Source organism: Megascapheus bottae, chromosome 14 (assembly GCF_031878675.1).
Source record: "Megascapheus bottae isolate mThoBot1 chromosome 14, mThoBot2.hap1, whole genome shotgun sequence".
Classification (NCBI taxonomy): Eukaryota; Metazoa; Chordata; class Mammalia; order Rodentia; family Geomyidae; genus Megascapheus; species Megascapheus bottae.
The window spans coordinates 22,097,442-22,120,906 of record NC_143522.1 but is presented as its reverse complement, the minus strand read 5'-3'; the positions used below and the strand labels follow the sequence as shown (position 1 = coordinate 22,120,906).

Here is a 23,465-nt window from a genome sequence, read left to right as displayed (position 1 = left end):
CATGAAGCCCTGGGTTTGATTCCTCGGTAGGTGATACAGAAGTGGCACTGTGGCTCAAGTGGCAGAGCACTAGCGGTGAGCAAAAAGTGTCCAAGAACAGTCCCTAGGCCCTGAGTTCAAGCCCCAGGAGTGGGGGAGGGGAGCATTTTACAACAGAATAATATTTCATCATGCAAAGTTCTATTTGTTCTCTTTTGGAAGAGAGGATTTACAGTATTAAGAGCCATGTTTTGTAATAAAAGGTTTATAATTGGAGTTCCATTTTCCCACATCCTCACTTGGGAGATGGTTTGAGATGATTGTCTCTGATAATGATTGAAAATAGCATGTCAGAAATGGCTGCTGGATAAGTTGTTTTTACTGAGGTCTTGAAAAGCTGTTTCTCTATGGTTTTATTTGTGAGTCCAGAAATGTAAGAAAGTATTTCTTGATGTTTAGTTAACTGACCGGTGCAAACTTTCTAGTGACATTGTGAATTCTCTTTGTTTGGGTTTTTTGTTTGTTTGTTGAGTGTAGGGCTTGAACTCTGGGCCTAGGCGCTGTCCCTGAGCTCTTCAGTTCCAGGCTAGTGCTCTACCACTTGGAGCCACAGCATCACTTCCTGTTTTTCTGGAGGGTAATTGGAGATGAGAGTCTAACGCACTTTCATGCCTGGGCTGGCTTTGAGCAGCGATCCCGAGATTTCAGGCTTCTGAGCAGCTAGGATTACAGGTGTGAACCTCTAGTGCCTGGCTTGAATTCTGTTTTGTTACCTAAATTTGTAAGTTTCATAAAGTCTTAAATTAGAAATAGAAACAAGTTATGTAGTCCAACCAAACCTTATAGTTTTTCATTTGAAAATTTCTCTCTGAATGGATAAAGAATAGATGGATCACATGAGTCTTGATTCTCTTCCTGGTCAGTGTTAATCAGTTAAATAATCATTAATTTAGTGCCTAAAAAAAGGATACACCAGGAACATATGAAATCATTAGCAGTTTTGTATTTAATAATTCTGAGAATTTAAAAATGCTATTTTGAATGAAAATTGAAGCTTCACTTACTCTTCAAGAATAGGGAGGAGTAAGACAAACAAAAAATGTAAAATTTTTTTTTGATTTTTAACTAACCACCTTTCTAATGGTGGGCTATCAAGAGAGAAGGCAGAAAGACAACTAGGCTTTAACTACATTCTGTGTATTTGGTTTCTTGCGAGTTTGGTGATCCAAAGCATTATTCATCGTCTAGGAATCTAAATCTGTTACTTGGTCTTCACCAACTGACCAACAACCTTCAGGTCTAGAAAGCATAAAGCACATTTCACTTTGGGAAATTTAAAAGTAATAGTAGGTTTGCTAAATGTAGTTGTAGAGATTTTGTTTTGTTTCATTGTATTAGAGGGCCTGATATTCATGGTCTTCTATAATTTGGGTCTCATGTGCCATTTCTCACCAGGCCATTAATCTGCAGTTTCATTTAGTTTATTATATCCCACACAGACTGCTGCTGTGGTGTTCTGATGTCTCTTCAACTTTCAGCATCAATTGATGCTGAAATTCTTTAATAAATTAATTATTTGATAAAAAAAAACCAAAATCTTTTGTGTTTCTCTATTCACTGCAAATAAATGTGAAATAAGAATAAAATGGCCCAGATTACTAGATGGAAAACTCATCTTTTTTGTTTATTTATTTCTTTTCCAGTCCTGGGCTTGAGCTCAGGGCCTGAGCACTGTCCTTGGAATTTCTCAAAGCTAGAGCTCGACCACTTGAGCCTCAGTACCATTTCCGGCTTTTTTCTGTGTATGTGGCACCGAGGAATTGAACCAGGGTCTTCTTGCATGCTAAGCAAGCACTCTACCAGTAGGCCAAACTCCCGGCCTGATCTGTTGTTTTTAGTGAGACTCTGGTGAATCTTTTCCTTTAAAAAAACCCAAACTGAAAGATCATCATCGAACCTTCAAAATCTTCCATAATTCTAGTTGCCTTCCCAGCCACACTGCTGATTCTCATTACTCCTGACCCTCCACCTGAGCCACAGGAGCCCCGTGTATGTACACCCAATGCCTGCCTGTCTTTGTGCCTTTGCTCAAAGTGCTTCTTTGCCTCAAATAGTCTTCCCCAGCCACCATCACATTGGTCAATATAGGAGTGCTACATTAACACACTGAGAATACTCTTGAATACTCTTTTCTGTATTGAATTCTGATAGCTCTTTGTATGTGGCTTGGGGTGTGGGGGGGTGTTGTGTCTCTGGGATTTGAATCCATGGGCTTGTACGTGCTAGGCAAGGGCTTCACCACTGAACCCCATCCCCACCCCTCCTTAGCATTTGAATCCTTGTCTCTCCTGTATCTTCAGACTTATATTATATGGTTTATCATAGAACTCTCATGTTTTAGGGGCCAGGAGTTTGGCGTAGTGGTTAAGAGTGCTTGCCTAGCATGCACAAAGACCTGGGTTCAATTCCTCGGTACCACATACATAGGAAAAGCTGGAAGTGGTGCTGTAGCTCAAGTGGCAGAGTGCTAGCCTTGAGTAAAGCCCAAGGACAGTGCTCAGGCCCTGAGTTCAAGCCTCACAACTAGCAAAAAAAAAAAAAAAAAAAAAAAAAAAACTCTCATGTTTTAAAACTTTGGGCTTGTTAGTTCCTTTATGATAATTTTTATACAATAAGTGCTCAAAAGCTATGCAAACTGGCAAATCCATTAAAAAGTAGTTTATCATACTAAGTTAAGTACATCTGACTGTTGTATCTTTAAATTTTAAAACTTACCTCTCAAATTCTTTCCCTATAGGAACCCAGAGTTTTTATCAGGAGCATAATGATGACATTCTGTGCCTCACTGTAAATCAGCACCCCAAGTTTAACAACATAGTAGCAACTGGCCAAGTAGGTATGTTTCTATATTTTAAAAAGAAACAGTGTGAAACATTGATTTTGTTTAAATAAATTCATTATGTTAAAAAAAAGCTTATGGGCCAGTAGTTTGGCCTAGAGGTAAAGTGCTTGCCTAGCATGCACAAAGACCTGAGTTCGATTCCTCAGTACTACATATACAGAAAAAGCCAGACATGGTGCTGTGACTCAGATGGTAGAGTATTAGCCTTGAGGGAAGCCCAAGGATGGTGCTCGGGCCCTGAGTTCATGCCCCAGAACTGGGCGGGGGTAAGAAAAAGGAAAAAGAAAAAAAGAATAAGCTTAATCCTAGTGTAATTATGGATGATTCAAAGTCTATATGTACATAAAGCAAATACCTATTATTCTATAAAATTTATTTCTATGTAATTTTCTGTTGCTTACTTGAATTAGTTCAGACATTTAAAATTTTTTTTTAAGTTTTATTTTTTTTTAATTTTTATTTATTTATTTATTTATTTGCCAGTCCTGGGCTTGAGCTCAGGGCCTGAGCACTGTCCTTGGACTTTCTCAAGGCTAGAGCTCTGCCACTTGAGCCTCAGCACCACTTCTGGCTTTTTTCTATGTATGTGGTACCGAGGAATTGAACCCGAGTCTTCATGCATGCTAGGCAAGCACTTTAACCAGTAGGCCAAACTCCCAGCCCCCAGACATTTTAAAATTTTAAATAAATTATATATTGCTGGAAACAGTTGGAGGTAGTCCTTTAGCAAGAAATGGTCTGTTTGGCCTCATTTTAGAATATCTAATCGCTAGGCCTGTGACTTCATCTTCCAATTTAGAAGACAGCTACTACATTCTTACAAAATCTTGTCTAGTACTTCTGTTTTGGAAGGTCTCTTTTGGGCCTCTCCATTGGCATTCCATGAGACATGTCCATGGGAGCAGTGGCTTGCTTTTTCCCCCATGGAAAGCAATCCATTTGATATCCTAGAATTCTCGATCAAATGTCCTAAACCCACTTTTGGACCTTTCCTCAATGCTCATCCTCCAAGTAGAAGATTGCACAACCATAATCTGCATGCTTGAGGGGTAGAATTCTGAGGTTCCGAGTAAGGACAACTATGTCTTAGCTTTTTTTTTTTTTCCCCCAGACCTGGACCTTGAATTCAGGGCCTGAACATGGTCCTTGGGCTTTCTCAAGGCTAGAGCTCTACCACTTGAGCCACAGCACCATTTCCAGCTTTTTCTATGTATGTGGTACTGAGGAATCAAACCCGGGTTTTTATACATGCTAGGCAAGCACTCTACCACTAGGCCAAACTCCCAGTCCCAAGTAGCTTTTGAGTACTGTAATAAATACCATAGACTGGGTGGTTTAGGGGGGAAAAAAAAGAAAAAAAAACAAAACAGAAATTGAACCTGTCACTGGTGGCTCACATCTGTAATCCTAGCTACGTAGGAAGCTGAGATATGAGACTCAAAACTATCTGGCACTGGGTGCGGTAGCTTACACCTGTAATCCTAGCTACTCAGAAGGCTGAGATCTGAGGATCAGGTTTCAAAGGCAGCCCAGCACAAAAGGACCTGAGACTCTTATCTACAATTAACCTCTAGAAAATGGGAAGTGGGGCTTGGCTCAAGGGTAAGGTGGTAGCCTAGAGCTGGAGAGCTCAGGGACAGTGCCCAGGCCCAGGGGTAGGGCAATAGCCTTGAGCTGAAGAGCTCAGGGACAGTGCCTAGGCTGAGTTCAAGCCCCGATGACCCATAAAACAAAAACAGCTGGGCCAGACAAATCTGAAAAACTCTTTGGTCAGCTAAATAAGCCAGAAGTAGAGGTGTATCTCAAGAGTTAGAACACCAGCTTTGAGCAAAAAAACAGTGCAAGGCCCTGGGTCCAAGCCCCTGCACTGGCACAAATATAAACAATTTATCAAGCTGTGGAGATTGGAAGTCAAGATCATGAATTTTGATTGTGTGGGGTGTACAGATGTGCTATCTGGGTTACAAGTGGCCTTTTTATAGCCTCATAAAGAGAAAAATGATCTTTTTCTTAGTCACTGATCTTAGGATCCCCTAATGCCTTACCTTCTCATGCCATCATGCTTGATAGGAGTGGCATTTTTGAGTTTTAGAGGACCACACATGTTGGGAGCCAGAGTGGAATCAAACTGTACCTTGATTTGCATCAGACAATTGCTTTATTGTCTTATTGTTTTCTGGCCTTATTCAGGAACCCCAATTTGCTGCCGGTAGGCCCCAGCACACACACATTCAGTTTGTGGTAGCACCTGTGAGCTTTATGGTCCCTGGTAGTGTGAGATGGACAGGGTGAACTTACACTGGCCCAGCCTGCAAGGAGTTCTCATCTGCACCCGTCCATCCACGTCATGCCGGGATGTATTCCCCAAGATGAAAGATACCTCATTTGAGGCTTTTTTGTCTCAGTCACGATTAGGCCTGTGATATTTGACTTCTCAACACAAACAATGTAGTTATCCAGGGACCAGCCTGATCACAGCAAATACTCCCAATCTTTCAACCATTCTTCATGCAGCCTTGATCCAGTCCTTCTGCCAGCTAGAAGTTTTCAGAATATGTTGAGAAGGATAAAGGCATGGTTCAAGTAGTAGAGTACGGACCTACCAAACACAAAGCTCTGAGCTCAAACCCCCAGTACTGTCAAGAAATTAAAGTATGTTTAGAGCTTAACATGTTATTTTCTGTATGAGTACTTGACAGAGTGGAGTCCTTTATTCTCTGTCCCCTCATCTTTCAAGTCAAGACACTCTAGACCTTGTAATTAATATGTTCTCGAAATCCTTGTTTGGACTGGGATGGCTTTGAACTGTGACTCCCAGATCTCACCCTCCTGAATAGCTAGAATTACAGGCATGAGCCATCCCAATCCATAAGACTATATCCAAGTAAGCACCAAAACTTCAGCTCAAGTTGGTGGAATTCTAGCCTTGAGCATAAAAGCTCAGGGACAGTGCCCAGGCCCTGAGGTTAGACCTAGGACCAGTGCATATATAACCCTCCCAGGGGAAAAAAGTTGCCAACAAATAGAATGAGCATAGAATGGCAAACTTTTACTCATATAGAACATCTTTTGTTACAAGGAAGAATTGTTTTTGTTTCTTGGACTACACAGACACCATCATGTCCCTTAAAAAAGTTTCCATCTAGATCTCTTCTCTGAAAGCAGAGATGCACAGGGCCTAATTGACAAAATGCATTTTATAAGCCAAAGTAAATGTCATCATGATTTAAATCATATCAACATTATTTTTAAGTTATTACAATTAAAATTTCATGTACCTCATTAACTACAAAGAAAATGTCTTATCTGAAGAAAAAGATTGAAAGTCAACATTGACACATATCCCTCCATCCAGTTTGTTCAGCTGATAGGATTTAGATTATGTTAAAACTATTTTATAATAATTGGGTTTTTACACTTTTACTGTTAATATTTGTTATTTATAGGTAATTATTTTTCTCTTTTTCCCATTATAGGTGATTCAGCAGATATGTCAGGTAAGGAAAATTGACTATTCTCTGCCCTGAGTTCAAGCCCCAGGACTGGAATTTTGAAATGTATTATTTTTATAGACTACAATTTTTGAAATGTTTTTTCAGTTATTATACATATTAAATCAACAAATTTTAGTGAAACTTAAAATTACATCGTTTTTTGTTTTTGATAACTAGTTTATAAATTTAAAAGCTATTTAATTAATAATGTATATCCATTTTTCTAGGTATTATAATAGCTAGGCCTTTTTAGTGAAAACTTAAATTCAATGTATTTATCATGTTAAACGCAGATAGCTTACCATATAATTATATAAAGATTTATAAGTAGGTTCCTATGTCTGTTTCCCCTCTGGTGCTGAAGATTAAACCCCAGGCTTTGCACTTGTGCTGAGCTATTCCTCCAGGCTGCACACATGCATTATTTTTGATACCTTGTTCAGTATTATTATTGCCTGATTTGCTTGTCAAGATGCTATTTATCAAAAATTTGGGATATATTATATACTTTTTTTTTTCCAGTCCTGGGGCTTGACCTCAGGCCTGAGCACTATTGTTGGGCTTTCTCGAGACTAGAGCTCTACCACTTGAGCTACAGCACTACTTCTGTGTGTGGTACCAAGGAATTGAACCCTGGGCTTCATTCATGCTAGGCAAGCATTCTACCATTAGGCCAAACTCCTGGCCCTATAGTATGTACTTTTTGTTTACTTTTTCTTTCTTTCTTGCTCCCCTTTCTTTCCTTTTCTAAATTTAGTTTTGGTTTTGAGCTGTTGTGTTAATTGTAATCTTTAGGACTATTTTCTCAACTTTTCATAGGTATCAGATTTAGAAATGGAAATGTTTTGGTCAATTATAACTTTTGGATTTTATCTTTGTTTAGCTACAGCCCCATCTATCCACATCTGGGATGCAATGAACAAGCAGACTTTATCTATATTAAGATGCTACCATTCAAAGGGTGTGTGTTCAGTTAGCTTCAGTGCTACTGGCAAACTATTGCTGTCTGTGGGCTTAGACCCAGAACATACTGTTACCATTTGGAGATGGCAGGAAGGTAAGGGTCTTCTTGTTTGTATGATTTTAAAAACAAACAAATAGCCAGGCATCTGTGGCTCATGTCTGTAATGCTAGCTGCTCAGGCAGCTGAAATCTGCAGATTGTAGTTCAAAGCCAGCCCAGGCAGAAAAATCCCCATGAGATTCTTACCTCCAATTGACCAATTGGAGTGGTGCTGTGGCTCAAAGTGGTAGAACACTCATCCAGAGCACAAAGAGGTTCAGGAACAGCGCCCAGGCTCTGTGTTCAAGCCCCACAACTGACCATAAATAAACAAACAAATAAATACAAACAAGAATGTTGCTCAAGTAGATGATTGTTGAAACCATTATTTACTATAGTACCATACAATACCAAGGCTGTTAGTGGTACAGTAGGTATGTTTCCCTTTAAAAGCTCACAGAACATGTTAATAAAACTGTTATTAGTGTCAGAATGCTTCACTGCTATTTCCTTTCAATAAGAAACTATGTATTTACTAATCATTAAGGAATGACTTTGGTTGGTTCTTGAAGATCTTGACAGAGAATGAAAATGAGGTCTAGGATACAGCTCAGCTGGTGGACCTCTTGCCTTTCAAGTGCCAAGCCGAGAGAAAGGCTGGGGTGGGGGGGAGGCTAGTGTTCTGCTAGTAAGTCCCAGACTAGCCCATAAAGTATATCTTAAATCATAGAGGAGACTAATAGCAAATATTACATAACACAGCTTAGACACAAATGTTTAAGACATACAGAGAAATTAATGGAATTAACCCAGAAAGAAAAACAAGTCATGGTTCCTAAAATCTAGAATGGCCCTTCAGTGGTAACGCAGTGCCCCGTTTGCGCGCCCGTGTGAATCTATAGAAGGACTCCACAGACAGCAGGGCTCGGACCATGACCCTCTTTTCTTATAGGCATCGTTTTGTTATTGCTTTGAACTACATTATTTGGATTGTTTGATTCTGTGGCTTCTTATACTAATTTGGATAATTTTGTTGTATCCTTTGTGTCAGGGACCAAAATTGCCAGCAAAGCTGGGCACAACCAACGAATTTTTGTAGCAGAATTCCGACCTGATTCTGATACCCAGTTTGTCTCTGTGGGAGTAAAGCATGTGAAGTTCTGGACCCTGGCGGGAAGGGCCCTTCTTAGCAAGAAAGGGCTGCTGAGCACACTGCAAGATGCCCGGATGCAGACCATGCTCGCCGTTGCATTTGGTGCAGTATGTCTCTTAAAATACTGTGTGGTAGTGGAATTTAGGCTACTTGCCTTTTTTTTTTTTTGCCTTAAGTAGATAAAGTTACATATCTGTTGATCTGGAGCAATAATCCACTAGTCATTGTTTGTACTGGTCACACTATATTTCATCTTTGAAAATTGTGATATCAGAAATGAAAGTGACTAAGAAGGAAGAAGAATGTTTATGAAACCTTCGCCTCCATGGGCTGTTGCTGTTCTCGAAGGCCTTCATCAACATGCTTGAGACTCTAGCTTTTCTAAACCGTGCATCCTCCTTGTAGTTCTTCATGCACCAAAGATTTATTTCTTGTCACAATAAAAGGAAAGTCAGGCTGGATGTGGTGGCTCACACCTGTACTTCTAGCTGTCCAGGAGGCTGAGATCTGAGGATCAAGGTTCAAAGCCAGCCCAGGCACAAAAGGACCAGAGACTCCTATCTCCAGTTAACTTCTAGAAAACAGGAAGTGGAGCTTGGTTCAAGGGTAGGGTGGTAGCCTTGAGTTGAAGAGCTCAGGGACAGTGCCCAGGCTGGCTGAGTACAAGTCCCATGACCGACAAAAAAAATTTAAAAAAAGGATGGGCTGCTGGGGCCAGGAGTTTGGCCTAGTGGTTAAAGTGCTTGCCTAGCATGCATGAAGACCCGGTACCACATACATAGAAAAAAGTCGGAAGTGGTGCTGAGGCTCAAGTGGTAGAGCTCTAGCCTTGAGAAAGTCCAAGGACAGTGCTCAGGCCCTGAGCTCAAGCCCAGGACTGGCAAAAAAAAAAAAAAAAAAGGATGGGCTGGGAGTTTGGCCTAGTGGTAGAGCGCTTGCCTAGCATGCACGAAGACCCGGGTTCGATTCCTCGGTTCCACATATGTAGAGAAAAGCCAGAAGTGGTGCTGTGGCTCAAGTGGTAGAGCTCTAGACTTGAGAAAGCCCAAGGACGGTGCTCAGGCCCTGAGCCCAAACCCAGAACTGGCAAAAAAAAAAAAATAGAATTATTTAATAACCATTCCCCTCCTCAAAAAAACATTAGAAACAGTTTATTTGCTGTATGTTAAGGAGCAGTCCCAAGGACGTTCTCTCTTGTAACAGGTAGGTTTATGTCCAGTTTAAGTGGTTCTAATTTACTTTGAATTTATATAAAAATATACAATATTAAAAATAAACTAAAAAAATTGTACATGCTTAGGAGGTACCCCGAGATGTTTCTCAGTTGAAGTGTTCTGAGTCTGTGTCTGGAGGCTGCTGTGTGCACTGAAGCAATTGTTTCCTAACTGCCCCTCCATCTGCAGGAGGCTGTGAGGAGCAAAAACTCCTGCAACTTCTGGGTAGATGAGAGCTTTACTTTTTTTTGGCCTATTTTCTATAAAAACCTGTTTAAAAAGTGATGATCTTCCTATCTTTTGCTACTTTCAGTGATTAGGGGCCTTTATTTTGATAGAGGAAAACAACCCAAGGAACAACAGAAACTAGAATGTTGGTATTTTAGAATCAGAAGAACTGTCCTAATTAATCTAGCTAGTAAGTGGTAGACTGAGAAACATCCCTCACTGTACCTCCAGTGCAGGTTCCTTGTTCCGAGTCCAGTTCTGTCTCCCACACCTGCCATGTGTATTGTCATCCCACCACATAGATGCTTACATTTGAACTCTCTTGGAACTTTTGATGAGTTTGTCTCCCCCTTCCCCACTCCTTTTCAGAATAACTTGACGTTTACAGGTACCATCAGTGGTGATGTCTGTGTGTGGAAAGATCACATGTTGTGTAGAGTCGTGGCCAGAGCTCACAATGGGCCAGTGTTTGCCATGTACACCACCCTGCGGGACGGACTCATCGTCACCGGAGGCAAAGAAAGGCCGTGAGTCCGCTTCCCCTCTTCCTCCTCCCTCAGATCCCCAAGGCTTGTAGTTAGATCTCATTCTTCTCATGCTACAATGCTGTCCTCTCAAGACATACTTCTCCCCTGTTGCTTTTCCTGTGCCTTCTCAGGAGTCTCATTTCTGGTCTTTGTATTGTAGATAAAACTTCAGCTCCAGCTGGGGTGCTAGCTTATCTGACAAGTCCAGAGGCACTTGTCCTGCTCATTAAGAACAGGGTTTCCCAATGCCTGGATGGCTATGTCAGTATTTGCGGGATGAAAAGGGTGTGAGGGAAGTCCTTACCACTGACTCCAGGCTGCGTTATGCGTGCTGGTACTGGATTAAGCTCAGGTTCTTACACTTTCATTTGGCTTTTTCACGCAGGGCTTGCACTCTACTACTTGAGCTATACCTGGTTAATTGGAGATGAGGTTCTCATAGACTTCTGCCTGGGCTGGCTTCAAACATAGATCCTCAGATCTCAGCTTCCTGAGTAGCTGGATTATAGGTGTGAGCCGCCAATGCCTGGGTGGCAGGCTTGCACCTTGACTGCCTTTTATTCTCTTTGCTAAAGAGCACAGAGCCCACTGCTTCCACAAGAAAGGAACAAAGGACTCTGTGTGTGTGTGCGCGCACGCGTGCACTTTGGCTTCATGCAAACTTGAGACAAACTCTTTTTTCAGTTGGTCATACAGCTTGAACTCTTCAGCTCAAGACTAGCACTCTATCACTTTGATTTTTTTTTTTCTTGTGGGTTGTGGGGCTTGAACTCTGGGCCTGAGCTCTTCAGCTCAAGGCTACTGCCCTATCCCTGGAGCCACACCCCCACTTCCCATTTTCTAATGATTAATTGGAGAAAAGAGTCTCAAGGTCTTTTGTGCCCAGGCTGGCTTTGAACTTTGATCCTCAGACCTCAGCCTCAGAACTCTGCGTAGACAAACTATTATACAAGACCTAAAATGTGAGTGTGAGGAGAGAGCCTTTTTTGAATGATTTTTCAGATGTCCAAATAGTAATCAGGTACTTAAAAACTGATTTGCCACGAACATACTCACTGCATGTTGAAGTGTGACAGACAAGCCACTAAGAAGTCCTCTTCATCCACCACAGAATCATAAGAGCCTGTGCATGTCAGCTAAACACAGGCAAGAGCTTATCCTTTTCCAGTGAGCAGTGTATTATGGTACACTGGTGAGGTTTCTCCTAAGAAAGCAGGGAATGACAGAATACGTTCTTCAATGGTCTGGAGAGAAAACTTGTGTGGGGGCTTGATTTTATTCTTTGCATATTACTTCTGACACTTTTCCCATATTCTGTTTGGCCTCTACCTATAAACTGCTTTGGTAAGATAATTTACTGGTGGTAGGAAGAGGACTGGGGTCTGAGTGCTCGTCTAGCAAGCACAAGGCCCTGGGTTCAGTCCGCAGCACTGCGCATGTGAAGACAGTGGTGGTGGTGGTGGTGGTGGTGGTGGTTGTATAATTATGGTAGAAAAGGAATATGCTTCTTTGCCCTTAAAAATATAATGCTGTAAGCCAGGTGCTGGTAGCTCACACTGTCATTATTAGCTACTCAAGAGGCTAAGATATGAGGACCGTGGTTCAAAGCCAGCTGGGCAAGAAAGTCCTATGAGACTCTTATCGCCAAATAATTATCATCGGCTCACGTGGTAGAGTGCTGACTGTGAGTGAAAAAGCTAGAGGACAATGCCTAAGCCGCCATGAGTTGAGCTCCAGTACTGACACAAAATTAATAACAATAATTTTATAGCATGATATCTATAATCCTGTTACCTTGTTTTGCATTTCAGTTTTCCTTTTAATATTAAAAATTATTTTACCTATCTTTATAGTGATATAGTATTGAGAAGATAATGTATGGTAGAAGCTATATAACATGATGCTCTTTAGAAAGTAAGAAATACTTTTTGAAATATAATTTTCTGAAGCCAAATGTTCATTTTGACCGATTGTATCCTATAATTGCCATAGGAAGTTTAGAGTAATACTAGAAGCTATAAGCATTAGGCCTTTTTTTTTTGTATTCTGCTTATAACTTAAGTGTTTGCTTACAAGGGAAGGTATTTGTAGGAGTTAATATAAACACTAACTTACATTTGGCTTTATTCCCCAGGTCCAAAGAAGGAGGAGCGGTTAAATTGTGGGATCAGGAACTAAGGCGATGCCGGGCCTTCAGGCTTGAGACAGGACAGTCCACAGATTGTGTTCGATCTGTGTGCAGAGGCAAAGTAAGATGTTTCTCAAACTGATACTGAACAGTAGTCGAGCAATACGTATTATACTGAAGAATGGAGTTTTTGTTCTCTGCAGTTGCTGGCACCTGTGCAGTGATAGTACAGGGAGCTATTGTGTCTGCACACTGTAATTAAACCTCTAGATTGTCTTTACTTTGGGAAGGGGAAACGCAGTCTCGGGATTGAACCCAGGACGTCAGGCATGCTAAGTGGCCGCTCTATCACTTAAGCCATAGCCTCCAGCTCTTTTTGTTATTGGTTATTTTTGAGGTAGGGTTTTATGTTTGTGCCAGAATCTACAGTCTTCTTGTTTATGCTTCCTTCATAGCTGTGATGATTGGTATCTACCACAATTTCCAACTCTTTATGGACTGAAGTAATGTCTTTGACTTTTTTTTCTTGCCCAAGCTTGAAACCTTGATCCTCCTGATCTTCACCTCTTGAATAGTTACAGGATTACACGTATGCCCAGCAAAAGCCTCCAAGAACTAAGAATTCTTTCTAAGCTGGTCTCATGCCTATAATCCAAACTACTTAGGAGGCTGAGGTCTGAGGGTCATAGTTCAAAGCCAGCCCCAACAGACAAATCCAGAGCAAGACTCTCACCTCTGGTTAACCAGGAAAAAGCCAGAAGTAGAGTTCAAGTGGTAGAGTGGAAACCATGAGCAAAAAGAAACCAAGCAAGAAGGTGAGGCCCTGAATTCAAGCCTTGGTACTGATATCACCCCATGCACACACGCACGCGCATACGCTCACACCCACCCACACAAACACACACACACACACAATTTGCCAGTTGACCCATTTGGATTAGAGCAGCTATCTCTATTTTTAGATACATATTCCTTTAAAAATTGCTGAAGGTGTTTGCACTTAAGTATTTATAAATCATCTCCATGCATTAACATCAGTTTAAGTATTTAAATATTAAGCTTATTTTTACATGTGTGCTACTGAGAATTGAACTTGGGACCTTGCCTTTACTGGGCAAGCACTGTACCCTACCAATTGAGCTTTTTGTTTTTACTTTTTTCTTGCCAATAGGGTATCACACTTTGCCCAACCCAGCCTTGTTCCACAGTCCTCCTACCTGCTCCTCCCATGTAACTGGAACTATTGGAATGTCCCACTACTGCTTGGCTATTTTAACTAATGTATGAATCCTAGTTTTATTCCTATATCCTAATGCATGTAGACCTCTTGTAGAGGTCCTAAGTAAAAGCTCTGGTTATTTAGAATCCAGGTTCATTATCATAGAAAAGAATGCTGCCTTTTGCTTGGACTCTACCTTGCACCCAGACCAGCGCGACTGTAGACATGTGCCTGTGAGCGTGGAAGAGTTTACCTACCCAAGTTGATGGCTCGTGAGGAAAGCTTGTAGTTGTTGTATTCTTTTGATGTGTTGGTTCTGTATTTCAGGGCAAGATACTAGTTGGGACAAGGAATGCTGAAATAATTGAAGTTGGAGAGAAAAATGCAGCATGCAGTACTTTAGTTAATGGGCATGTAGATGGACCAATCTGGGGGCTAGCAACACATCCTTCTAGAGACTTCTTCCTTTCTGCTGCAGAAGATGGGACAGTGAGACTCTGGGACATTGCTGATAAAGTAGGTACACAGTTCTTTAGAGGTTAAAACTTCTGGGGGAGGGAAATGGGGACCAAGACATGAGAAAGAGTACCAATGTATGTGAATTAATGCACCTTCTATCTGGCGAATATAATGTAACCCTTCTATTAATTACAATAAAAAATATATGAAAAAAAAACTTCTGACGGCTTTAACTGCTAGTATTCAACTCAGAATTACGCTGTGACTTGGAGAAACTTTGGTTCTATATTTAAATACTTTTTGTAGTTTTCTATGATTGTTTTGCTTTGTATGCAGAAGATGTTAAACAAAGTGAGTCTGGGACATGCTGCTCGTACGGTGTGCTATAGTCCTGAAGGGGACATGGTGGCTATTGGAATGAAAAATGGAGAATTTATTATTTTACTGGTGACCTCTCTAAAAATATGGGGCAAAAAGAGAGATAGACGGTGTGCCATCCACGATATCAGGTTAGTCAACAAATGGAATAGAACAGAAAATGCTGATAATGTACTGTGCCAAAGCTAGCACTGAAGAATATGACAAATGCTTCTTAAGCAACCTACTGAGTACTAAAAGTTGTGCTAAACCTTTGAACCCACTAACGTCTTGCTTGCTTGTCTGGGACGGTTCTACAAGAAAATATAAGTGCTAACATTCATGAAAACAAAAAAACAAAAAAACCAACCAACCTCAGAATGGTGCAGGGAGTTTGGCCTAGTGGTAGAGTGCTGGCCTAGTGGTAGAGTGCTAGCCTAGCATGCACGAAGATCCAGGTTTGATTCCTCACCACCACATACATAGAAAAAAAGCCAGAAGTGGTGCTGTGGCTCAAGTGGTAGAGCTCTAGCCTTGAGAAAGTCCAAGGACAGTGCTCAGTTCAAGGCCCAGAACTGGCAAAAACAAACAGAAAACTCTCAAAATGTCTTGGCAAAAAAGTAAAAATAAAAGTTTCTAGCCTATGCTGGGCACTAGTGGCTCACACCTATAATCATAGCTACTCAGAAGGCTGAGATCTGAGGATCACAGATGGTTCAAAGCTAGCTGGAGCACAAAAAGTCCATGAGACTCTTAATCTCTAACCACGAGAAAACCCTGAAGTGGTGCTATCACTCCAGGGGTAGGGCAGTAGCCTTGAGCTGAAGAGCTCAGGGACAGCGCCGAGGCCCAGAGGTCAAGTCCCACAATCGACAAACCAAAAATTCTATCCCACAATGACGCAGCCAACATTTGAAAACCTTATTTACACCTTTTAAATAGGTCCTAGTATGGCTGGGGAAACAGCTGAAAGGATAAGAGCTACTGTCTAGCAAATATGAGGCCCAGTCCAAGGCTCAATACTATACCAAAATACATTTAAAAACAAATTCAAAGGCCCAGGGAGAGTGAGGGAAGGGGTAACTTGTTCAAAAAGAAGTGTACTCTTTATCTGACTTACGTTAACTGTAACTCCTCTAAACATCATCTAAAAATGCATGAAAACTATAGACTAAAAAAAGACCCAAATACCTGTGGCTGTTGTGCACTGATCTCTCCTTACCCCAAAGCGTGGTATGGGCACACTGTGCTTCCCATAAATGCGCTGCCAGCCGCATCCCTGACCACAGCCCTCCACAAGTTGGAAAAACTTCACTTCGGTGAGGCTTCCAGGTCTATCCTCTGTGTCTCTATGATCGTTTGCCTTCTTCCCTGGAGTCCCTGAACATCTACCTCCCCAAATCAGAATTAGCTTAAACCTGTCTTGAGGTTTAAGTTTGCACCACAGTACTTACGCGTATTTGAGCAGTAGCTCCCATCCACCGGTGACCCAGGTCTGTGGAAAGGGCTGACTAAGCAGTGAAATCCTTTGACAAGGGAAACCTCCTCAGAACTCCAACCTGTAAAGGTGACATAACCCCTCCAAGTCCTTATGGACTTCTGGGGACACTTTATTCAAAGACTGGCTTTGTCTGTACTGCTTCTCAGGACTGATGGGCAAAGCCCATCTGACAAACACAAGCTCTTCAAGGTTTCGAGTAGCGTCTGGGCTCTAGGGTTATTCTTTATTTTTCCCCTGTTGGTCATGGGGCTTGAACTCTGGGCCTGGGCACTGTCTCTGAGCTCTTCAGCTCAAGGCTAGTGCTTTATTTCTTGAGCTACAGCGCCACTTGCTGTTTTCTGGTGGTTAATTGGAGATGAGACTCACAGACTTTACTGCCTGGGCTGGCTTTGAACCACGATCTTTAGATCTCAGCCTCCTGAGTAGCTAGGATTACAGGCATGAGCTACTGGCTCCTAAGTTTTCTTTTGTCTACTCCTTTTAGTTCTATGTTAATTTAGTAATTCCAGAATGTTACTTTTTTTTTTCTTTTTCTTATTTTCCTTTTTTTTTTTTACCAGTCCTGGGGTTTGAATTTAAGAGCTTGAACACTGGCCTTGGGCTTTCTCAAAGGCTAGAACTCTACCACCTGAGCCACTTCAGCTTTTTCTATGTATGTGGCACTGAGGAATCGAACCTGGGTCTTTGTACATGCTAAGCAAACACTCTACCATTAAACCAAAATCCTGGCCTGAGATACTGTTTTTTTTTTTTTTTAAGGAGATTTTTTTTAAAGGACTTGAAAGATATTTAAAACTGAACTAAAATGTAAAACTTTATTTCATATACAAATGTACTCTGTATACATGATCAGTTTTCTTCCAAATAAATTGGAAGCCATGCCACACTTTTTCAAAGACTACAGGGAAAAGTCACTGATCTCAGATTTTAAACTATTGCATGTGGTCTAATGTGCTCTTTATTTCTTGTTACATATTCAGGTTTAGTCCAGATTCCCAGTACCTGGCAGTGGGTTCTAGTGAGAACTCGGTGGACTTCTATGACCTAACATTGGGTCCCACCCTGAATAGAGTTGGCTACTGCAAAGACATTCCAAGCTTTGTTATTCAAATGGACTTCTCTGCAGACAGCAGATTTCTCCAGGTACATAATCCATGGTATAAGAACTTAGTGAATGTATTTGCTGCCCCAAGTTCCATGTGTCTTAGCTTGTACATTTATTATTCTTTCTACATTAACCCTGTAATATCATTTAAAAATAAATTTTGGTGGCTCACAACTGTAATCCTAGCTACTGAGGAGGCTGAGATCTGAGGATTGTGGTTCAAGCCTGGACATGAAAGTCTGAGACTCTTATCTCCAGTTAACCACCAAAAAACAAAACAAAACAGGAAGTGGTGCTGTGGCTCTAGTGATAGAACACTAGCCTTGAATTGACCAGAGTTCCAGCCCAACCCTGACCAAAATAAATATTTTGGTGCATTTTTTTTTTTTTTTTGCCAGTCCTGGCCTTAAGCTCAGGCCTGAGCACTGTCCTTGGATTTTTCTCAAGGCTAGAGCTCTACCACTTCAGCCTCAGCACCACTTCCGGCTTTTTCTAAGTATGTGGTACCAAGGAATTGAACCTGGGTCTTCGTGCATGCTAGGCAAGCACTCTACCACTAGGCCAAACTCCCGGCCCATTTTGGTGCATATTTAAGATACATGTTGCACATGTTTTTCACTAGCTTATCAAAGTGAAGTAAATGAACGTTTTAATCTTCTCAGAAGTCTTCCACACACTTTTGGTGTGACCAGAGCATCAATCCCAAATACAATACCTCATTACCTGGAGCCTTTGGGTAGAGCCTGGGCTCTGACCTACTCTGACCTGCACCTTTTCACTTTATTTTTATAGTGCTCTGTTGCCTTCTTTACACTAGACATGTAAATCAAACAGCATTTGGCTAACATTTCATAAGCCCCTTGTGGATTTTGCTTTCTTCTGATGGAATTCTTGTCCCATTTTTATACGGTGAAAGGTCTCCAGCGGCTGCTATAAACGGCATGTGTACGAAGTGCCTTCAGGAAAACTTCTCCCGGATCATGCTGCCATTGACAGAATCACCTGGGCCACGTGGACTAGGTAAACACATACTTTGAAAGAAGTAGCTTTCCAGGTCAGAATAACTGGGGAATTCCACTAGGGAAAAGCAATTTTTTGTTACTCTATCTTGAATTCTACAAGTATGTTCATTCTGGGACCCCTTACGATTGAACTGAGCTCTAGGTTTTGTCTCTGTATCTCACCAAGTTCTCATCAAGAAATCCAAGTTACACATTAAAGATGTAGTATTTTTCTAAATATTTAAGAACAGGCTGTAAGCCGGCACAGTGGCTCACACCTACAATCCTAGCTACTCAGGACGCTGAGATCTGAGGATTAGGTTCAGTGTCAGTCCAGGCACAAAAGGACCTGAGACTCTTAACTCTAATTCACCTCTAGTGGGGCTTGCCTCAAGAAGAGGGTGGTAGCCTTGAGCTGAAGAAGAGCTCAGGGACAGGGTCCAGGCCAAGTTCAATCCCCATGACCCACACACACAAAAAAGAACAGGCTATGAAAACAACGGATACTGGGACTGGGATTTTGGCTTAGTAGAAGAGTGCTTACCTAGAATGCACGTAGGCCCGGGTTTGATTCCTTGGTACTACATACAGAAAAAGCCCGAAGTGGCATTGTGGCTTAAGTGGTAAAGCTCTAGCCTTGAGAAAGCCCAAGTATAGTGTTCAGTTCCTGAGTTCATGCCCAATGACTGGGCCCCCCCCCCCAAAAAAAAAGCTATGAAGAAATGTTAAAAATTAAGTTTTAACTTGTTCAGATTTGCTTAGCTGCAGCTTAGATTAGCCCTTTATATCCATCAACTTCGAAGTGCCATCAAATCCTATGAGGGAGCAAGGTCACACTGGGAAATTTGAACTTAGCCTCAGGCTGGCTAAACAGGTGCTCTACCACTTGAACCAAAACTCTAGACCTCCTGTAGGCTTTTGAGAAATAATTGGCATTCATAAGGCATAAGTTCCATTTTTAAAAGATTTTTTTTTGATCAGTCATGGGGCTTGAACTCAGGGCCTGGGCACTGTCCCTGAGCTCTACCGCTCTACCACTTGAGCCACAGGACCACTTCGGTGTGTGTGTGTGTGTTCCTGAGAAATTGAACCCAAAGCTTCATTCATGATAGGTAAGCAATCCACCACTAAACAACATTCCCAGCCCAATATTTGAAAGATTTTTAATCCCTTAATTTCCCTTAATAAGTAGGAGTTATACCCAGATGAAATGTAGGCCTCCATGTGATTATCCTCACTCGCTTGCTCTATTTTAAGTAACATGACTTAAGTAGATTAGAGAAATGACTCATCAGTGGGACACAGGTGTCCCTGCTCAGCACAGTGGGTTTCTCTTTCCTTCCAGTATTCTAGGAGATGAAGTTCTGGGAATCTGGTCCAGACATGCTGAGAAAGCTGACGTCAACTGTGCCTGTGTGTCTCATTCAGGAATCAGCCTTGTCACAGGAGACGACTTTGGCATGGTTAAGTTATTTGACTTCCCATGTCCAGAAAAATTTGTAAGCTTGTGTTTATCACTTCTAACTTAAATGCTGCACCCCTCAAATTTACAGCATGTTTTGTCCTGGTTTAAAATATTTTCTTCCCAAATCTGCACTATGAAAAAAAAAAGCTATTAGTAACAAATTCCTCCATGTAATAATGCTTGGATAAAGCTGCTAAGCTGTTACCTTTTACCAAGCCGTTGCCTTTTACCAAGCCTATAGTTAATCAAGTTTCAAATGCTTTTCCCTAGAAGGTATTTTCATAGGACTGCCTCTGACTGTCCACATGACCTGGTTTTTATATGAAGATGTATTAACTCTGAAAAAGCATTTTAATTAGTGTCTGTGGTCTAGACTCACTACTCTCCCCACAGTTCTCCTGGCAGCTTGACTTTTGTGTGCCTCCGATGTCCTGAAGTCTTATTCTTATCATTGTTGTTTTAGGCAAAGCACAAAAGGTTCTTGGGCCATTCATCCCATGTGACAAATATTCGATTTACCAGTGGTGACCGCCATGTTGTTAGTGCTGGAGGCGATGACTGCAGGTCAGTAATTTTGGGAATTTACTGAAACTATTTCTCTAAGCTCTGGCTAATGATCTCAACACTAAAGGCAATATGAAGACTCTAAAGCCCCAGGCTTCCTCATTACAATAGTGTGGAGGTGTACATTACACTCCAGGGCTGGGGATCAAACCCAGAGCCTTGCACATCCAAGGCAGTGCTCTAAAGGTTTGTAAAGATAGGGCTCACTTTGTAGCCTTGAATTTGTGGATCTCTTCTTCCTTCAGCCTCTCAAATGCTGGGATTACAGATGTATGCCACCATGCCTGGCACACACAATTTAAAAACTCAGTTGAATACAATGAACTGTTCTGACAAATGCAGAAATGTAGTGAATTTCCTGCAATTTTTTTTGACTGCAGTTTATTTGTCTGGAAATGTATACATATGCCTCATTGAAAAGAAATGGGATGTTAAGAAGACTACAAATTAACCATCCTGAGAGACCACAATTACAGAAGGAAAAAAACCAAAACTAATCTCTAATGGTCGTGGTGCTAACTGAAGACTGTAACAGAATAATCATCGTCACAACAGTAGAAGAGATGTTTATGTTACTGTCCGTAGTCCATGCACTGCCACACAATTGTCTTTCAACGAAGGCCTGCATATACCATGGTGAGAGATCTCTTATTCTGTACAATTCTGGCACATCTGCTGGGATCAAGCACTTCTGTGTTGGTGCACGCCTGTAATCTTGGCACTCAGGAGGCTGAGGCAGGAGGACTACAAGCTTGAGATCAGTTTAGGCTTACATAAAGATCGTATCTCAAAGGAAAAGCTTTAAAACTCAACTTGGACATTTTTCATCTTTTAGTTGCTCTTTAGCACTTTAGTCTCAAGGTTTCTTGTCCAATGAAGTGTCTTATTCCTGCATTTCTTTTAAAAAGGAAAACCACTATTATTACTTGGCACATAGTTTGCAAGGTAAAGTTTCCCCATTCATATCAGGCCACACAGGGCCCACAGAACCACTGGGTACTGTGGGACATGTCACTGCCGGTGGCTCCCGGCCTGTATTCATCATTTAGGATGGCTCTGCTGGAATGTCTGATGGTAGGCTAGATGTGCAACTCAAATGTCAGCTTGCCTACCAAGCAGAAGGCCCCTGAATTCAAAACCCCTCAGTACCAAGAAAGAAGAGAGAGAGAGAGAGAGAGAGAGAGAGAGAGAGAGAGAGAGAGAGAGAGAGAGAGAGAGAGAGAGAGAGGGAGGGAGGGAGGGAGGGAAGGAGGGAGAGGGAGAGAATGAGAGAGAGAGAGAGAAAGAGAAAGGAAGGAAGGAAGAAAGAGAGAGGGAGAGGGAGGGGGAGAGAGAGAGAGAGAGAGAGAGAGAGAGAGAGAGAGAGAGAGAGAGAGAGAGAGAGAGAGAGAGAGAGAGAGAAAGAAAGGGAGAGAGAAAGAAAGAAAGGAAAGAAAGAAAGAAAAAGAAAGGCTCTTAACTGAAGAAAAGGTTCACCACGAGGATCAACCAGTTTTCAAAAGGCAAATATTTTCCCTGAGGAAAGAGGAAAACACTTTCTGGAAAAATACAATGTTCTTTATGAACTCTAATGAATTTTTTTTTGTTATTGTCAGTTGTGAGGCTTGAATGTGGCCTGGGCTTTGTCGCCAACCTCTTCAGCTCAAGGTTAGCATCTACCACTTGAGCCACAGAGCCATTTCCAGTTTTCTCGTGGTTAACTGGAGATAAGAATCTATGGAGTAAAGTGTTGGGGCTGGATTTGAACCTTAATCCTCAAATCTCAGCCTCCTTGAGTAGCTAGGATTTATAGGTGTGAGCCCCCAGTGTCTGGCACATCTTTTTTGTTTTTTTTTTTTAAATAAAGGACACTTCTTGCTATTTGAATTGAGCAACAGACCCAAAGTTAATAATATATATCTGCTACATTTGCACTTTTGAGCAATCAGAAGCCATCTCTATGAAATTTGAAAACACAATTATAGCCTCATTAATGGAATAGTATGATTAATATCATTTCCGGTGGTGTGCAGTTTCGTTAACATTCTCAGCAATAGATGGATACTGCATATTTAAAAGTATGATCTAATATACAGACATTTATCATATCAACAAATACATCAAGTTTACACATACTATTTTATCTATATTTTTGTGGGTCATGGGACTTGAACTCTGGGCCTGGGCTCTGTCTCTGAGCTCTTCAGCTTAAGGCTAGCGTCCTACTATTTGAGCCACAGCACCACTTCCAGTTTTCTGGTGGTTAACTGGAGATAAGAGTCTTTTGTGCCCAGGCTGGCTTTGAACCTCCATTCTCAGATCTCAGCCTCCTGAGTAGCTAGGATTATAAGCATGAGCCACCAGTGCCCTGCTACATTATACAATTTAAACAACTCTTGGTACAAAATTTTATATATATATATTTTTCCTACTGGAACTGGGTCCATGGGAAAAAGGGGGGAGAGGGATTCCTGTCACTTTAAATGCTGCCAAAGATCAGTACTTACCATTCACGACATTGCTGTTTTTTAGTCCATCTGTGTTTTCCTAAAAACACATGGACTGCTGTTTTTAGAAATTATATACACACACACACTACTACAGTGTGTAGTGTGTGTGTGTGATTTTTTTTGTCTTGTCGGTAATGGGGCTTGAACTCTGGGCCTGGGTGTTGTCCCTGAGCTCTTCAGCTCAAGGCTACTGCCCTACCCCTTGAGCAACAGTGCCACTTCCAGAATATATATATATTTTTTAAGTATGAAGTTAAAGTTGCTCTTCTGGACCTATCCATTTTTATTTTACTGTATTAGCTACATTTGTAGCCCAATAGGTTCCCCTCCCTCGGGCATCTAGAATCTTCATTTTTTTTTTTTATTATTATTTCTTTTTGACCTCAGGGTCTGAGCACTGTCCTTGGACTTTCTCAAGGCTAGAGCTCTACCACTTGAGCCTCAGCATCACTTCAGGTTTTTTTCTATGTATGTGGTAACAAGGAATTGAACCCGGGTCTTTGTGCATGCTAGGCAAGCACTCTAACCACTAGGCCAAACTCCCGGCCCCTAGAATCTTCATTTTGCTGTGACAACACACATTAAGATTCATTTTTTTTTTTTTTTTTGCCAGTCCTGGGCTTGAGCTGAGGGCCTGAGCACTGTCCTTGGACTTTCTCAAGGCTAGAGCTCTACCAC

At 41.5% G+C, this 23,465-nt stretch overlaps 1 protein-coding gene and 1 long non-coding RNA gene across 5 annotated transcripts in view; one reads left to right on the top strand and one right to left on the bottom strand.

Annotated features, from left to right (window-relative positions):
- Eml5 (EMAP like 5) overlaps positions 1 to 20,800 on the top strand; it is a 102,694-nt gene extending 81,894 nt beyond the window's left edge. For 2 of the 4 annotated variants that reach the window (XM_090344674.1, XM_090344677.1), the window contains 13 exons: positions 2,777 to 2,875; positions 6,358 to 6,378; positions 7,259 to 7,432; positions 8,429 to 8,637; positions 10,342 to 10,499; positions 12,634 to 12,748; positions 14,174 to 14,362; positions 14,642 to 14,814; positions 17,144 to 17,306; positions 18,185 to 18,288; positions 19,615 to 19,768; positions 20,198 to 20,298; positions 20,679 to 20,800. In XM_090344674.1, coding sequence (XP_090200800.1) covers positions 2,777 to 2,875; positions 6,358 to 6,378; positions 7,259 to 7,432; positions 8,429 to 8,637; positions 10,342 to 10,499; positions 12,634 to 12,748; positions 14,174 to 14,362; positions 14,642 to 14,814; positions 17,144 to 17,306; positions 18,185 to 18,288; positions 19,615 to 19,768; positions 20,198 to 20,298; positions 20,679 to 20,715 — 1,697 coding nt within the window. In that variant the 3' untranslated portion in view covers positions 20,716 to 20,800. The remainder of the gene's footprint in view (positions 1 to 2,776; positions 2,876 to 6,357; positions 6,379 to 7,258; positions 7,433 to 8,428; positions 8,638 to 10,341; positions 10,500 to 12,633; positions 12,749 to 14,173; positions 14,363 to 14,641; positions 14,815 to 17,143; positions 17,307 to 18,184; positions 18,289 to 19,614; positions 19,769 to 20,197; positions 20,299 to 20,678) is intronic. The other 2 variants (XM_090344675.1, XM_090344676.1) reach the window with 2 other exon arrangements.
- On the bottom strand, positions 56 to 14,736 carry LOC150054799 (uncharacterized). Its single transcript, XR_016537590.1, has 7 exons — positions 14,104 to 14,736; positions 12,615 to 12,731; positions 11,556 to 11,703; positions 7,585 to 7,693; positions 5,180 to 5,418; positions 2,755 to 2,883; positions 56 to 847 (listed from the first exon to the last, which is right to left on the bottom strand). It is a non-coding gene; the product is annotated as an uncharacterized LOC150054799 (long non-coding RNA).
- Positions 20,801 to 23,465: the final 2,665 nt, after the last annotated feature.